Source organism: Poecilia latipinna, unplaced genomic scaffold (assembly GCF_001443285.1).
Source record: "Poecilia latipinna isolate Pla-1442-1.1 unplaced genomic scaffold, P_latipinna-1.0 Scaffold234, whole genome shotgun sequence".
Lineage (NCBI taxonomy): Eukaryota > Metazoa > Chordata > Actinopteri > Cyprinodontiformes > Poeciliidae > Poecilia > Poecilia latipinna.
Window position 1 is genome coordinate 90,660 of NW_015112850.1, and position 18,640 is coordinate 109,299.

Here is an 18,640-nt window from a genome sequence, read left to right on the forward strand (position 1 = left end):
TACATTGGGGTTTGTGGCTGGAATGTGACAGAGCAAGATACGAAAAAGCTCAAAAATATTTTCAAAGGCACTAATTGGATTTTAGTGCACTAAATTGAGCTGAAAAGAATGCATAAATACACCGAGTGACTGAAATAGATTGGTCTTACAGTTTCCGTTATTTAATCTGTTCCAGGAATTAGCAAGAGAGCAGGAACAGGAAGGAAAAAAAATATAATTATTTTGAGTCTTGCCCGGTAACAGAAGTGGTAAAACAGTAAAGGGTGTATGAATTTTGCTGGAGCTGGAATGAAAGCCTTTGCAGTCTGCCGTACGCTGTCGAGATGTATGGTGTGAAACAGATGGTAGGAAGGTTAATGTTCAGCAACAAGGCTCGAGCTGACAGCCAGACACCTCCAGTGAAGCTACATCTGTTAACATCACGTTTTCCGCTTGTGTTAATGACGGCAGATGTGCAGAGGGATGGAGGAAAAGAAGTTTGAGAGGAAAAAGGATGTGCAGTGGACAAAAGAACAAAAAACAAAAGCAGATTGTGCTGGCTGCCACGTAAAACAACGTGGATATTGTAATCGGTCTCGACAGCGTAGTTTAATTCCAAATCACTTTCACTGCCGAGAAGGCGCCGCTTATTCTGGATTGTTGAGGTCTGACCATGAGGTTAAAAAAATATCCGACCAAATACAAAGAAGGGTTCTGAAAAGGAAAGACGACGACAACGCTGGCCTTTGCTGCTCCATCTTCTCTGAAACAATCACTGCACTGTGTTCAGGTCACAAGACCAGAATTATTTACAATTGCGAGAGCCTCCAGAGAAAGATTATCTGCTTTGACTGACTGCTTCTTATTCTAACAATGACACAGTCAGAGAGAAAGTAAGAAAGAAAGCCCTTATCTAATGACTTCTACCATCATGTTTTATTTTCCACTCGGAAAAAAAAAACTGGCTCGTCAGCATGGCAGAGGATTGTGGTCCCATCTATTAGTGGCTTTTGTCTTCCAAAAAGGCAATTTTAGCTTAATTTCAGGGGATAAAACTCTATTTAAACGCCATCACTTCACATCAGTGGAGGCTTTTCAGTTTTTATGTTGCAAAAATATATTCGCACATCGAGATTTCTCGTACACCCGTAACAAGATTAGATTTTTTTCCCCCCTTGCGTAATGAGGACAAGCAGTGAGGCACAAACACACACAATGGGAGCTTATCTGACATTATGGTACCCACGTAATTTATTTTAGACACCTCTCGCTGTTATGGAGTCTCTATAATCTTGATGGATTACCGCTGAAGGGTATGTTAAAATTATGCAAGTTAAACATTTGTTTTATGCCCTAAAGACCATGTTTCTGCAAGACTTTCGGAGTAATTCCTCTTTCCGACTCAGCCTAAATCAGACTTTTCTAATGAATTAGGTTATTCCTTCATTGGTCGTAATCAGCAGCTGTGCTATGAATTTAAAACTCCTGCTTCTAATTTGTGTATTTATAGCTGTTGTGCCTTTTCACATTTAGTCGCAGTAAAAGCACTAACTTTAACACGTCCGAGCGCCTCTGCTAGACGGCTGTCCTGTGTTTAGCTGCTGTCGTCATGTTCTCATCAACTCTGATCAGATTCCCTGGATCCCCACAGCATACCCCCGCTGCCATATGTTTGTTGTTTCCCTCACAGTGTTTCTGTCAAACTGCAAACAGAACTTCTCATGGCTTTATTTCAACAGTAGCTTCCCCACTGCCACTCTTCCATAGGAATCGGATTTGAGCAGCGCTGAAGGCTGTCCTGTCGAGATTCAACAGGCAATGGATTGTTTCATGGGTCTCGGAGTAAAGTGGGCCGAACACAATTTCACTTTTTGATTGTAAAAAAAAAAAAAAAAAAAAACTGTAAAAAAGGGAAGGAAAATTACATACATGGTTAATGGACCAACATCTACCACCAAAAACACCAATAAATACGTTACATTTGGTATGCAGTGGTTTAGAGGCAACAGACGCTTGATATAGCTGAAATTCACGAGCACTTGAGACCGCCTCTACAAACACCTACACCTGCCTGTAACTGCCAAAATGATCTCAATATGCATTAACACTCACAGTGGAAACCATCCTAAGCACTTCCACAAAAGCTAACATCCACAGTCTTCCTCATCTCCAGTCTTTGCACTCCTGGATCGACTGCTTTGCAAACACCAGTCAACAGCATGTCGATTAGCATCATGCCCAGGTATTTCAGCGTCCCTAGCTGTGTTTTCTTCCAAATCTTTTACACACACTCAATGAAAAAAGACCCTGGAAATAGGCACATTTTTTGCCAATACTTAACCATGAATAGGTGTTTGTCCACTTTATTTGGTCTTAAACTTGTACAATTTTTAGAAAAGCTGTGTATATGTTGTTTTGTTTTGGGGTTGTTGTTTTTTTTTAGAAGTTTGAGCCGAGATTCAAAGCCTTAGTGTTAGACATTAAAATAAACAAAGTGGTCCAATCTCAACATTTTCACTGCATGAGCTATTCACCAGGGTCACTGCCTGCAAGTACTGTACAAGTCAAAGACTTTTTACATGCATCAATCCTTGTTTAATTGTTGTTATAACCACTGAAGACTTGTTTAATATTAAAAATAAAACTCCATTCCTTTCCATCCATCAGTATGGCACAAATATGTCATCACGTTAACTTCAAATGAAGTTTTTTTTCCCCCACACTTTAACACAATATCACAGTTAAAGGAGTATAAAATTAGTTATTCATGCTGATTTAAATAAAGCTCTCCTTTAGCTTCAGATTATGTATTTTCGCATGTTTCTGAGTTTAGACCATTCTAATAGGAGGTCATTTTGCTTGGTCTATGAATTGACCAAATCTGCATGGACTACAGAGGAAACCCAGCTTCTATAGCTAACTCTGACATATTATGTGATGTGCATTGTCTCCTTTGAACAACAATTATCTGTGTGTAAATCAGGACTTTGCATTGATGTAAGTAATTTCTACTCATCCAATGTGTAGACGATCGGTCGTTAGACGATTAACTCAGTGGGTTAAGGTTTGTGATTGTAATGTAGAAAATATGCAAAAGTTTATGGGGTATGAATATTTCTGCAGGATGCTTTAGGTCCTCGTTTCTTATGCAAAGATCTTGTCTGAAACTGTTTTTTAAGCACATTGCTCTTTCAAAATGTGCTAGTCTATAAAGAAGATCCTACAACCTGGCTTGTCTTAAGACCAGCTGTGTGATTTTAAGATTGCATGTACGTGCAATACCTTTGGTATTTGTACCTTTAGTGTTACATAAAACACCAAAGGTCAGTTAATTCCAGACTCTGTGATGCACAGCCTTTTAACGAGCTGTCGAGATGCGCCTCGGCCTAAAGCAAATCCGGACCTCAACGTGGTCAGTCCCCCCCCCCCAAAGAGCCCGAAGCCAATAGGGGCTTTGGTCTCTGGGTCTCCAATGGGAAAACTAACAGCGGACCCCTGCTTCTGCAAAAACACTTCTGCTGCTAAAAGCAGGCAAGCTGATGATATCTTTACTGCACGCAGGTGGAGAAGTGATAGTTTATAAGAAGCAGCGAATCCCAAAAGGATGCTTTCTGTTACCAATAAAAAGAGTCAAGAATGCGAGCTAATCCTTCTCAGAAATGATGGAGCAGAGAGTCAAGGTTGCCTCTGCTGAGGGTCTAGTGGGGATTTTTGTTTTCCATTAGTAGGTTTACCTGCCTGTTGGAAGTTCCTTAAATGAAGAATCTGGCCTCAGGCATCCAAACAAACATCCATCCGTATTATCTAATTAGAACTGCTCCCTGGATTACATGACTGCTGGAATTTACCAGAAACTTAGATTTAAGGTGGTATTTGCTCCAAGATGAACTCTAGCAAAGTGAACACTGGGGTAAAATGAAAAACGCTTGTTTTTCATACATGTCTTGTTTGCTTTCTCAGAATATGGTATTTCTGCTCAGTAGGTGCAAGTTTACCCGTGGAAATTAGAGCCAAAACAAGCCTGACTGATGCCTCTGTTTCTCATTCTGTTCACCGTTTACAGGCTTGTAATTCACACAGTAAAAATGTCACACAGGTATGTTAAACTCATGGGGCTAATTAATACAGTGCTTTGAAGAACACCTTTAGCCCAATGACAAAAATGTGAAGCTGTTTTCAATTGACTTCGTTTTCTGCATCCAGACTTGTTTAGAGATCCTGCCGGACACTGAAAGGGGTCAGGTCACATTCCTCAGATGGCACTTGTGGGGTCTTGTGAGGGAGAAGGACATTATTTTTAACATATGTGCTATAGTTTAAACCCAAACTATCAGGGCCATCCTTTAAAAACATTAGCAATCTTCCTTTTTGTTTGTAAGTTCTAGCTTGAGGCGATGCCCTTGGCCAGTTAAACACGAGTGATCGTCTAGTTTGGTGCATAAAGAGATTCTCGTAAAGGAAAACCATGCAGCTACTGGATACTGTCGCTAGTGTTTTTAAAGTTTATAATAGGTTGAACAGTTGTGGCATAAACCAGCATGAGGAGAAGACCTGATTTGATGGAGGAAGGTTTGGGCTTCTTTAGAGGAGTATAAACAACAAAGAGGACACGAAGCCTTTCTTTCCATCTTCTCTTTCAATTTATGTTTTCCTGTTGCACTTGCCGGAGGTTTCCACCTGTTAAAAGGGAACATTTCCATCCCACTGCTGCTCTGTGCATGCTCAATATGAGGGAACTGAAGTTGAATCAGGGATGGGAAGTAAGCTAGTGGCAGCCATTTTGCTTTTTTGTAGTTTTAGTGGGTTTGTGCACAACCTTAGGGATGTTTTGTCAAAGTGAATTGTCTTTGATGGGGGTTTTTAAACTGTGGGAGAACTACCCCTCTCACCTGCTTCATGTTCTTAACTCATCCATGTTTCACTGATGTGGTGGGATTCACCTGTTTTAGCTATGTGTAGCACCACATGATGTTCTTGAGCTGCCTCGTCATTTACAGCGCTAAAGTATGAACAACTTTCTAATGTGAATGCAGTTCATTTAGCTTTAGGTGAAAAACTTCCCGAGGTTTTGCAAACAACACTGTGGCAGTGGAGCATCTTAAGATCCAGTTCATGAAAGTTCCAACTTTAAGTAATTATGGTGATACTTCCTTCTTTTTATTTTGCTTGGCCCAGACTGTCTTCCTACTCACCATTGCTTTAGGTCCTGAAAAACAAAACAAAACAAAAAAATCGACCAGTTTTGCCTCCAGCGTAGGGCATAGGCTTGGCCAAGTCGGCTAAATTTTTGAAGTTACTTTTTCTGGTTTATTTTATTCCTCAAGTCTAAAAAAGCCCTGGCCAAGGAGGTACTGTCACTGCAAATTACACCATGTACAAGTGAGCTTTTAAGAACCACTAATTTATTGATCTGTGGGAAGAAACTAGTCCACCAACGAATTAATAGACAAACCACCCTACAATAAAGCTTCGCTTTTCTCAGGTGTATCCATCTTTTCAGAATAACACAAGTCTTTCATTGTTCACTGCTGCTTCCTAAGCGTTGCAGTAGGTTTGAACTATGGTGATAAATAATTGGACACAACCAAGGGCAATAAGCTGCCTATTTTACTGTAAGAAAGTGCTGGTGTGACTTCCGCAGGCTGCTTTATAACAAGGGGAAAGTGTTGTTGGAGGGATATGGGAACAGTGAGCGACACAACAATAAACAGAGGGGACGCTTTCTTAACAATGTGATTAGGGGGGTTTATAGGAGGCAAGAAAGTTGTTGATGGAGAAGACAGGAGACGACTGAGGGAGAGGGAGGGGGTCAGCTAAAAACTAAAGCTCATTGTTAGGCAGGTGATTTACGAGGGTACAGCAGCTCCCAGGCCCTGCCATTGGAAGGACAGATCTTCTGTCGCTATAGCACCCGCAGCCTTTTGTATCCATTGTTCCTAGACAGGACTTTGCGGTGGGAGGGGAGTTGTTGTATGGATGGAAGTGGGTGGAGGGATGGAGGGAGACTGGAGCGATTGCTGGTTGCCATTGCAGAGCCAAGGCTTGTACATCTTCAGCACAGATCAAAGGCTGCACTGTTCCCACTCTGTAAAGCTCAGAACCTTTGAAAACTCCTCATAACATTCGACCGAGGGCACAATGCGCCTCTACCAGCAGCCCATTAAACAGACCCTCAGAGACCAAGGCATCTACATTTTATGACACCCGTGAAGCGACAAATTATCCCCACGTTTTCTTTTCCATGAATTTGAAGATGGTATCTTTGTATGTGCTGGGCAGCAGCCACAGGCGGATAGATAAGCAGTCCAGCGTGTGGAATGAGGTCACCTTCTCATCTAGCGCCAAACAGACACCATTTTCTGAGTGCTGCCTGCTTTTGTCAAAACACGGTCACCAGTCAACACTTGACCTTTCATAGCCTTGATCATAATGCTCCTTCTGGCTAAAATCAATTACTACGGGCAGAGTCACATTAAGCAACAAAAGGGCGCAATCTCTGTGTGTGAGTGATCACATGTTGGGGGGCGTCCATGGATTGAGATTCTAAGGTGTATTGTTCCATGTCACTGAGTCTACACAAGTAATTTCATCAGACACGCTAATGGACTCTCCAACAGCATTGTCCTGACGATCCTTCTCGAATGGTGAAGAATAAACAGTAATTCTCCTCCTCGATGGGTATTCATAAAGTGTTGTGTCAAGGTGAATGAGGATCGGCGCTCTGCTAGAAACTGGAGCAGAAATCCACCATGCTCTTTGGTACAGAGAAATTCTCGACACCTCTTAATTCCCTTATGAAATGGACTTATTCTGAAACCCAAAGTCAGGATCAGATGGCAACACACCATCTCCACTTGACGCACTGTAAAAATACAGCGTTGCGTAGAACTGTTACTGCCCCTTCGGTTTTTCCACATGTCATCATGTTACAACCAGAAGCTACGGTTAACAGGATTTCATGGGTCACACCAACAGGAAGTGATGCACAATGGTGAATCAGAAAGAATCGCAGATTTTTTTGTTAGATCTGGACTGGATTTTTAATATGGGGTGTCAGAGTAAAGACAACTGAAAACACATTCACATTAAACTTTTTCAAATTTTTCAAACATCTATAACTGTATATTGGAATTATACAGTAGTTTGTGTTGACCTGCCGCTTAATCCCTCCAAAATACTCTGTATAAATACTTTTGAAAGAAGTAAATGCGATACATCCCCGCTCACTCTGTGACAATGTCAAACCATCACAATATCATCTTTTGTATCATTAGAGTGCTGTGTAGTACTATGATTCAACAGAAACTAACCAGAGTAGAGGAGAATGAAAAGAAAAAAAATGTCCTGTGTTCAATGCAGTATGTAACAATATGTTGAAAGCCTCCATCCAACATGAGCTAAAGATAATTGGGCTCGTGTTTATTTGCTGCACACTCAGCCGCCTGTGTTAATGAGCTGATAATAATGATAAAGGCAGATAAAAGTGTTCGCTGCCCAGCAATGTTTAGGCCTCGTCCTTTCATAGCTCAGTGCCCTGTAGAGGAGTGCTATCTAGATCAGTGCCTTATCATGCTCATTAGTTGTCTACTTTCATCTCATTTTACTAATCAGACTTACTCCAGCCTTTTCCTCCATGACCCCAGCTTTAAGTAATGTCAGACCTCATTGAGTCTGGCACTGGGGTTGTGAATCTAAACCCTCAGTTAGCGATCCACGGTCGGCTTTAATCCATCATTCCGCCTCAGGATTGTGTGAGAGTGTGTGGTGAAAGCTGAGCGAGGAGAAGGCAGAGATGAAGGGAACAACCTGATGCATTTTTTATCCCCTCATGTGTACGTCGAGTAGAACGGGTTCTCACGGCACGTATCGCCTCCTAGACACCCCCCGCCCACCTGCCTTGCAACCAAATTGGTTTCGAATTAGTTTCATTTGTGATCGAGACATTTCAGACGGGAGTAAGAACGAGTTTCATCAGTGGTGCCAATTACACAAGTTGGCGTCTTAATGTACAAGTGGCGAGGGTTGAGAGATGTTTGTCAGTACACCACGTCTATTGCGTTACGTGATGTTGCAGGGAATCCCAACATTCAAAGATGGCCAACATGGAAAATGGTGATAAACTAACCAGGGGTGGTGGAGGGCATCTTCCTGGTCTTGGGTTTGGTCTTGATCTCAGAAGAACTGACTTTGACTCCATGCCTTGATTTGACATATTTATTGCTCTCATTGTTTGTTTGTTTTTTCTTTATCATGCAACCATAATGAAATGTAAGCTGAAGAATTCAGCTTAGAGATTGCGTTTAGTGTGGCTGCATTTAATGACGCGAATATTAGCGCAATATGACATTTATGACAGTGTACTAAGAAGCAGTATTGCTTGAGTAATTAATTGTTTTTCCATTACATTTTGCATTTTGTGGTGTACAATCAAAAAACAATGTCATGAAATATTTATTGAACTATAAACATTTAACCCTGGTCTTGGAAGGTCTTGGCCTCTGTCTCAGCAGAACTGGCCTTGACTCCAGGCCTAATCACAATGTCCCAGTAAGATCCTAACAAGTTCTAAACATAATTTACTTAAATTGAAATTAATCAATTTGTGTTCATATTTCAGCAACTAAACATTCTGAACAAGGTTCATTGCTTCAACATGAACTAGTTCTTGTTCACTTATTATATTTTGTTTAAAATATAGAGTAAAATTATTTATGGAGGTCACAATACCATTTATGAATTTGAAAACTGATGACATCATTACCAAGCATTAGAAACCAACCTTACTATTTATCTTAGCTCGCTGAACATAGAAACATTGTGTCTGTTGAGACTTTTCTGTTAAAACATGTTAGTCATTAAGTGAAGCATCTAGAGGTTGGTAGAGTAGCCAGACCTCCTCAAGTAAGAGCAGGATTACATAAAAACGGTAATATAATTGTGAAGGGCACTGGAACACAACCACATAGAAATCACACACGAGAATTTCTCTTCGCTTTGCTTATTAAAAAGGCAAAATGTTGCTGAGCTGATGGGGAGAATGTTTGTACGACCACTGGGTTTCTTTCAAGAAATCAATATAATGTTGGAACAAGTCCTTCAAAAGAGGGAAAAAAAACTAATGTTTGAGTTTAGGTTTGCTTATAATATAAGTTGTTAGGAGGGATTGCTTTCAAGCAATTTCTGTTGAGTTAAGGGTTCAGTTAGATTTCTAAATGGTAATTGGCCTTAATTTGTATAACGCATTAGCAAGCCTAAGGATTCCAAAGCACCTTTCTTTGCATTTAATCATTCACACATCACCTCTTGATAGTAAGCTGCATTGTAGGAGGGTACAAGCCCTGGTTCCACTCATAATGCCTGAAAAACGTTTTCAGCCATCAGAAAAAAAGGCAACATCCACTACAGAGCACCACCAGGCAGCTTCTGAGACCGGTGGGCGAGAAGAGATAAGACGGGAGGGCTAAGATTGGGGAGGTGAAGGGAGACAAAATGAGAGGTTGAATCTCATCAGCTCCCTTTTTAAAGATGAGTCACCACAGAGGAGATTATTGCACAACATCCAGGACAGCGGGTTCAGACAATGGGAACAAGTGTCCCAAATCACCGGGAAATTAAACAGAGATTACAGAATCCCTGCAATCATGAAAAAGTGATGACCACGAGCAAACAGGGAGAGGAGATGAGCTTGCTCAGATGGAAGAAGGGAGGAGGTGCGGCGAATGAGCACGAAACGCTGGTTTGAACGAGTCAAACGGAGCCGCGGGAGGCACTGGGGGGGAGGAGAAGCGTTGGCCACCATGTTGGTGTCGTTTACCTGCATCACCACTTGCTGCCATGCCAGTGGCTGACTGATGGCGGGGTTGGGTGGCAGATTGGCCCGCTCAAGCTGCAGGGTGACGTTGCGGCGCTCCTCCTCTAGGGCTCGGGTTAGCTGCTCAAAACGCTCCTCCTGCTCCTTCACCGAGGCCAGGATGCTGGCGGCAGAGCGAACGTCATAGTCCTCCATGGGCAGAGTTGACGGATGCTTCCATTACAGGCAGAGAGGGAAGAGAAAGAGGGAGGGAGGGAGGGAGGGGAGGAGGGGTACCAGGTCATTACAAAACACCCAGACCCAGCTGGCTGGATGAGTGGCATGAGGCTGAACATCACAACGTCAAATGTGAGAGTTAATCACAAACCAGGAGAAGCCAATGATGATTCAGGATTTAGCAAAGCATCTTCTGAACAAAATTCCAGCATGATGGAAAAATATGGTTGACTGGAAGACTAAAGGTGCACTGGCCTAGTTTAGTCCACTTTCACTGAACTCTAGTTAATTTGTCTAGAAAGTCTGGTTCATTTGGGGACGTGTGAATGCGTAATTGAACTATGAATGCAGATCAAAAAAGTGAACTCTGGTTAGCATAAAAACCTATATTTCTGCTTGGCTGAAGTGAATTCTGGTGCGGTTCGAATGCATATGTGAATGACAAGCGAACAAGAGACCGCTCCATTCTGGTTAAATAAAACCAAAACTATCGCTAGTGTCTAGCGTTAGCAAGAGAAACGGCTCGCGGTCTTTTAGCAAAGACAAAAGAGAAATCCTGCAACTGCTAAAATATGACACTACTCCATTTTAGTTGACATTTTGTGAACGAGGAAGTTGTCCTCAGTGTCTTCCTCAGAGGTTACTGTGACATTTCTTTCAGTAGTTCTTGGTGCAGCGCCACCACAGGCAAAGGGCTGAACAGGTTCTTCATTTGATGTGTAATGTGAAAGCGAACCGCACCAGCTAAAATGTAATAAATGTTGCAATTTTGGTCCCCAATCGAACCGACTCTACGGACTTTCACATGCGAAAACATCCTAAAGATCTGGGGTCATAGGTCATTGTGCCCTTTTTCCCAAAATTTATTTGGCTACTTTAATGCCAAAGCCTTGAGGGCACATGATTAAATCCTTTTCTCCATGGAGAACTGCATGGAAGCCTCAACTCGAGGCCAGCAAGGCGAAGTCATTAATGAGGATGCTCAGCTGGGTGCTGATATTGTGCATCAGAAGCTTTAGCCCATCACGTCATTAAGACACTGTTACTCCTGATGAAATTCAAACAAAATGAAATGAAACGGCACATTACACACTCAGGAAAAGCAAGTATTCTTGTTTTTGGGCTGCAAAGAGGGGTGAAAGGAATGATGTCACAGCTCCAAATGATCAATAACAGCCAGCATGGAGAAGCGGCGCTCTCATTGGTTACAGTCATGCACGCAGCCATTACGCTTTCCGACACGCAAGCACAGTTACAGGCCAAACGTCCAACATATGCAAGTTTCCCGCAGCCATCATTTACAATCACACACACACACACACACACACACACACACACTGATATCCATTACTGATGGAGGCATGATATCAGGAGGCTGACGGCACGGCAACAAAGGAGGCTGGAAATACAAATCCACAACAGTATGGGCCAAGGAGATAAGCAGGTGTTAGAAAACAGTTGGTCACCTCAGTTTTAATGGAGCAGAGTGATGAACCAAAACCAAGAATGGAGAGCTGGTAGGAGGGGAGGGAGAAGAACAGAGAGAAAAGAGAAAAGGCAAGACATTTAAAAAAATATCTGAAATGAAAATAATCAGACAGCATGTCTCCAACTGTCTTCTCTTTCACGTGGTTGCAAGTTAACATGAAAAGAACAAGTGACCCATTATCTGGGCAAAGAGAAGTAAAAATGTTTAAAATTATACAGATTAGACAAATTTGGTATATGTGTAGAGTTTATATTTTATAATACACGTTTTCAAAGTGACATGAAATCACTGAAAAAGTTTACAAAAATCTAATATTTAGCACAATCAGTGATGCCCTCAACAATCCTTTGGTTATAATAAAGGTTACTGAAGGGTTTTATGATTAATGCTTAACTTTTTTAAATTTCTCCAGGGGATGAATACGGCATTACATCGAGGACTATTTTGTTTTAGTCCTCGATTCTTACAAAAGCCTCCTCAGTGCTATTTTAAGGAAAATTATTTAATACTTCAGCAGGGCATATTGATGAACAAATACAACATATTTGTTATTATACCAGATTATAATCCAAAGCTAGTTTCCATCTGCTTCTTGATGCCAAGATACACACATATGACACTAGCCGTATGACAAAATGCCCCTGAAAATGCACCCACAGATTTATGTACAACAATAATTGCCTGACCCATTTTTATTAAAAAAAATTATATATATAATTGATCAACAAAGTATAGACAGTATATCAATAATTGTACCATCAGTGATTTTATAAACAATTATGAAAACTAAAGGTTAGATACGTTTTTTGTCAAGGATTATGACAACGCTATGAAAGATTTATTTAGCAACTTTTCACACACCTTTAAGAAATGTGTCCATGACTTTGTATCTTTAAGGTTTTCACTGCTGCTAGTGATCAACAAAAGGTTCTCAATACTTTTGTTAATACCAAATTCTTGAATAAAGGCCACTGTATCCCAGCTACTTGGAAGACCAACAAACTTAAAATGATGAAAAAAACCTCACTTATCACCCAGCTCCACCTTCACCTCGGTCTTTATCGTATAAATGTTATAGCAGATGGGATTTTTAGAATTAAACACAACATAAACTCAAGAACCTCTTCTGTCCCTGCATTTAAAAAAAAAAAAAGAACAATTTTACAAGAAGCACTCAACAGATCCGGCATAAAAATCTCACGCAGTAAAGACAACGTTATGTGACACATCGTATCAAAGCATACTGACCATGTCACAGGGACAAAGATAGTGGACGGATGGCTCGGCTCTGCTGGGAGCGTCAGCACAGGCGGAACGGTTTGAATTTTAATCAGGCCGGACTGTGGAAACGGGGTCCACGACGTGTCCGCCTAAGACTGTGTGCACATGAAAAGTAGTCATTCTTTACTACGGGACCTGCTGAGCACAAAGCCCTTATTCCCTTTGAAGCGCACAATCCCCCTTTGATGATTGTTGCATGCTTATCATTTATTTATCCATTCTGCCTCTTCCATTCGGAGTGGTGTGTGCCAAGGAGACTGTGCTCCGAAAGTTAAACTCAAACATCCATCTGAATATAAAAGATGGCTGCTTTTTTTCCTGGTCGATCTCACCAAACATTCCAGGTCGGTGTGTATTTGCAGCAGCCGGCCGGTATCTCAGCTTTGTAAGGGGAGCGAATAAGAATAGCCTGCTTGTCTGTATTGTAAGTCATCCGATACTTGAGATAAGTGACATCAGTGGAGCTTCCAGAAGCGAGGCTGATTGGACGTACTCAAACACGGGCTCTAATGATTCACACCCCTCCGGGTTGGAGGGGCGACAGAGCCATTGCTTCCTGAGTCATTGGGGGGAGTAATATGGCAAGCATGTCAGCTACGCCCCACAGCTTATCATTAAACACCACCTCCTGGCCCTGCTTAAAATAGCCTGGAATGCAAGAGGAGGGGTATCTGAAGATTTCCCCTCCGCCCACGCAGCTTTTTTTATTTTATTTTTATTTTTAAAAGCCTCGACTCAACAGATGTTTGCCGAGAGCCTTGGTCAAAGGGGATAAAAACAAAGCCAAGGCTGTCTGCACGTTTAGCCCCCTTCTCGGTTACACATGCTCCAGTTAGTGTCGACTTCAAGTGATGGAGAAGAAGTAAAGATGAAAATCAGAGCTAACCTCCCAAACCAAAACTATCCTAAAGAATAAGAAGTTCCTTCAGAAAAAGAGGGGATAATTAAGAGCAAAGCGAGAAAGTGAAAAATGATTTATTAATTCCACAGTAACACATGGGTTGGATTTCAGTACCTCATGGAATAAGCATCTCTAATTAAAAAGAGGAGGGGGTGAGGACTCATAATTCATGTGTGGAGCTTCACTTCTGTTGCAAGACTTCTTTTTTTTTTTCCTGAGTAGTAAACACATCTCAGCATAAATGCTCAGCTCTAAAAATAGCCTAGCAGTAAAAAAAATAAGCAGAGAAAGAAATAAAAAGGCAACCACAAGAAACTGGAAAAGGGTTTGGTGAAAAGTCTAGATATAAATCCCTGTTGCTGTGTCCATCTGTGTTCTATGAGAAATTTCCAAAAGAGATGGCTTCATGCCATCACGAACCTCTTTGTGGAAAATGTAATTTTATGAGAAAGTGCAGGTTAAGGTTGTGTTTTGATGAACAAAATGTGGATTTCTTTTGTGTGGGCAGGTTGAAATGACAGGACTGTTTGCTTATGTTAAACATCTGCACAGTGTTCACACCTCTTGAAATTTTAAACGTTTTGTCACATGCAGGCATTTTGGATTTTTCATTCTAGTTTTATTTCGTTGACTTTTTGTCTGTGCAATTCAGTTAGTTTTAATTAGCTTTGAGTGCGTTTGCTAGTTTTTACGGGTTAAATATTGCTCAGTTTTAGATTAGTTTCCATTAGCTATAGCAGTAGTTTTAGTTCTGTCACACTTTGCTTAACTTTTAGGCACAGAATTCAAAAAGGTCAAAGTGTTGTATTGTGATTATTTACACATCAATTCAATTATTGTTTTACAACCAACCGACTCTGGTGTTTTCTCCCAACGTTTGCTGTCGCCATTTTGTGGAGTACCGTAAGTCCTGCCAGGAGTTTTGAGTGCCGTGATTTGCCGACAGTTGACGTGAACTGCTTTGTGTGGCAGAAAGAAAAATCTATTTCATATCAGTTCGAAAGGGTAATAAGTAGAGCAACACACAAAAACAAAAGATATTTTTTCTCTAGCTCCAGTATTGTCAGAAGTCACAACTGTATGCGACAGACCAATAAACTAGTGTATTATAGTGACATGAAAGCAGGAAAATGACTTTCTAACTTTCTTACAGTTTTACAAGAGTTTGAATAGCGTTGCTTGCATTTGTGATGATTCCCTGCAAACCAGCCGCCTTCAGAAAACACTTTGTCTACCAAAGCCAATTTTCTATCTCGCTATAAATCCAGCTATTATGTGAAAGTCTCAGTCGTTTGTTGGTGAACATTAGAGGACACAAAGCCTAAATACGTCACCAAAGATCGTCCACTGAAAACCGGGAAGGGAGAGTATAGCTAATAAATCACAAATGGAGGCCCCAAATTTGGACATTTATATATTTGTAGTTTTTCTTTAGCTGCATTAATAACATTTTATTTTGCAAAACTGCAATGGAAACACTTTTTCCTTATCACATCAGTCACATAATCAACAATCGGTTTTTGCCACTGGCAGAAACCACGAAGAAGACAACGATAGGAAATAGAGGATGATGACGCGGCATGGTTTTTAATGACATCGCGTGAACAATCTTATTCCTTTGTGATTTTAATTGAATTTCTTATTGAATAGAAACTCTGCACTTGCAAAATTGTGTTAATTTTTCGACATTATATCGGAAAATTTACAAAGTTTTGCACACATTTGTAATGGAAACGCAGCTACCGTCCGCCCTGTAAGTCGACCTAGTTCTTCTTAGGATAACTACCTGATGTGACTAGTCTCACCAACTCTCAGGAATAGATCATCCCTGCTTCATACTGAATCCAACAGGTTCCATAGCTCATGATTTTCATAACTGGAGAAAATAGAAATTCAGGTGCTGCTTAACGTCCACATTTTATTTAATCCTTTTTCTTTGAACCATCAAATTGATTCTAGGATTTCAACATGAGGAATACGTGCAAACGCATCAAAAGATACTTATAAATGCAAATTAATGTCTTTGTTTTTCTTAAAAGGGAGACAGCAGTTATTAAATACTTATAGGTCAATAGGAAGCTATCTGTTTCAGAGGTTTTTTCCCTTCTGTTTCAAATGTTAATACTGCTAATGAATTCAAACGCTTTACAGTAGGAAGGGATAAGTGGGTCAGGACTCAGGGAAGTGTATGTGTAATTTAGAGAAAATGGCAGTTTGCAAGTTGAGACAAATAAGTGAAGCCACAAGGAAGTCATTGTGTGCACAGTAAAAGCAATGAAACCATATCAGTCAGTATTTTAGCTACTGCCCAGGCCTTCTGTCTAATTTCTTATAAAACGAACTTCCAAGGCAGAGTAGTGAAAAAAAAAAAAAAAAAAGGAAATAAAGAACAAGTGTCTCTGCAGCACAGAATAAATCTGAATTGCAATTAAGTTTCTCAAGTTGCAGCTAACTACAGGTGACAGACTTCAAACGTTCAATTACGCAGCCGAGTCTGTCTTTAGATATCCCGGACCAGAACAAATGCCCTCTGCCACTCTGCTCTAAAACACACTGTAATCTGTGAAAAGAAGAGAGAGAAAAAATCAGTTTCCCTCACCTGATTCAGAAGTGTGAATTATTAAAATTAGAGCGCACTCCCTAGAGGAAATTAAACTTTTAATATATTGGGGGGAAAAAAAAGACAAATCCTACGAGGTGCTTCAGCATTAAGGAATAGCTCTACAACGAAGAGATAAAGACAGAGAAGTCTTGAGCTGGCAAGACAAAGAAATTTAAGAACAGTGGAGAAGAAAAAGAAGAAGAGAAAAAAAGGAAATGTAATTACCTCAGTGATGAACTGAACAATGTGATTAAAGAAGGCACGAGGTGCAGAGAGAGAAAAGCGGGCTGTAGCTTTGATGCAAGTCCCCTCAGACCACAGGCAGGCTGAGGACAGCTGGAGCTCTACTGGAGTCGAGACGTTTGTTCGGTCTGCCGCGGGAGATCTGCAGATTAAAAACAACAAAGAAAACATGGTAAAACTTTTCCACCAGCCCACTGACAGCGTATGCTCAACTTAAGGCTCTTGTGTAACGTAGAGACAAATACTCGGAAGATTCACTGCTAGTTTACGCTCTTCTCTTAACCATGAGACAATGTCAAGATTGTTTGGCAATACTTGAATGAATACAGCAGCTCTTGGTTTTAAGTCCCATCATACTTGTCTTTATCTGTTATCTATATGTGTATTTACTAGTTTTTGTAGACATCACACACTATGTCTATTGGGTTCCTATGCAGTTCCACTGTGCTGTTTCATAATTGTATATTGGTTGGCAACGGCCTAGGACGAAGTCAAAGAAGCCTTTTAGTCCGTGTTGGCCACTTTTTCAAATATTGAGCAATTAAAATCAGACCAATAGGAATGTTTAAGGCATTTTATTGCTGACAAACATGTTCAGTTTGGCACTTCTCTTTTCTCTTTTTGCTGTTTTTTTTTACTGCGGGCGAAATCTCAGGTTAGCTCGATAGCATAGCTTCCGTCAAGTCATGGCTAAACATTAGTGATTGGAAAATTTCAGACTTCAGAGAAATGATTGCTTGCAGCAATGACACTTAGCCATTTCTCAATAGCCGAGTGTCCAGACCCTTCTGACCGAAAGCATAGATCAAGGGGCTAGCTTTTACCAGGCTAGCTGCTAGCTCTACCCAACTCCACTGGTAGTTTGTTACTACCATTCAAATGACAAAATAGACCCCAAATTAATCAACTGGCAGGAGAAGAGAGACCAGAAGGATGGTTGTTCTGGGAAAATGTGAGAAAACTCTTACTACAAACATTTATAGATGGAAACAACTAGGTGGATGTTTGAACTTTAGATCCCTGATTGAAATGTTGGGAACCAAAAACTGTTTAAATATATGAAAGTGGATGTTGGCAACATCCCATTGAATGGCATGGAAAATGATCTGTTGAAGGTCTTGAAGACCATGTTCCGTTATGCCTTACTGACAGCTGACAGTAGCTGCGTTTCTATTCACCGTATAGTTGGACAAATTAAAATTATAAAAATAAATTTGCCTAATGGAAACATGCCCATTTCAGAAAACTCACGTTTTTTGGTAAAACGTTTTTGAGTTGGGGTGAAGAAGTTTTTTTGGCTGCATCAAAATTGGTTAATTTTGCAAATCTGCAATGTAAACACGTTTTTCGCAATTCGTGAGTCATGTGATCAACAACTGCATGTTACTACTGGAAAACACGAAGACGACGGCAGGAAGTGGTAGGATGATGATGGAGCAGCATGTTTTTTTAAATATCGTATGAATTAACTTATGATGCGTGATTTTAAATGCATTTCTTATTTAATGGAAACTCTGCAATTGCAAAATTGTGTTTCTTTCATTTGTTTTTTTGGTTGTTTTTTTTTTCTACAAAGTTTCTTGCACTTTTGTAGTGGAAATGCAGCGACTGATGCAGGTTTATAAACGTAGAGTTTGCATGAAGTACTATGAAACTCAGAGGCTGGGCTCATTCTAATATGGCAGACTTCCACTTTGTTTCTGATGAGCTTTTACTCCTACTGCCAACTGAGCTACACCTGCTGCTCATAACCCCACCAACAAGCCTTGCATTAAATAATGAGACATCCTTTCAACTCCACTTCACTTGCACCTCGACTAGAATTTAATCATTTTTGTGTCATTTCAACTAATGGATGTCTTTTTGACTCGGTGCATGGACTGCAGCCACTGCAACATTCAGCGATGAGTCGGAAAATGAAATGAAAAAAAGCAGATCTGAATGTACTGATCAAGCTTTTTTACACATCTTTGTGGGGGGCGATGATAAATGTGTGTGTGGGGTGAGGGGTGGGGAGAGTGTTTTCAAAGTGGGGGCACCAGAGGGTGCTAGCAGGGGGCCTCAGAGCTGGAGAAGATTGGCTTCCAGTCAAATTCATCAAGCTGCTTTGATTCTTAA

General features: G+C 40.7%; 1 protein-coding gene across 6 annotated transcripts in view; it reads right to left on the minus strand.

The window, feature by feature from the left end:
- Positions 1-18,640, minus strand: part of arvcfb (ARVCF delta catenin family member b) — a 216,559-nt gene that overhangs the window by 83,205 nt on the left and 114,714 nt on the right. For 4 of the 6 annotated variants that reach the window (XM_015032220.1, XM_015032224.1, XM_015032223.1 and 1 more), the window contains exons 3-5: positions 16,505-16,664; positions 11,473-11,520; positions 9,794-10,003 (exon numbers count right to left, since the gene is read on the minus strand). In XM_015032220.1, coding sequence (XP_014887706.1) covers positions 9,794-9,985 — 192 coding nt within the window. In that variant the 5' untranslated portion in view covers positions 9,986-10,003; positions 11,473-11,520; positions 16,505-16,664. Of the gene's footprint in view, positions 1-9,793; positions 10,004-11,472; positions 11,523-16,504; positions 16,665-18,640 lie in introns of all 6 variants that reach the window. The other 2 variants (XM_015032221.1, XM_015032226.1) reach the window with 2 other exon arrangements.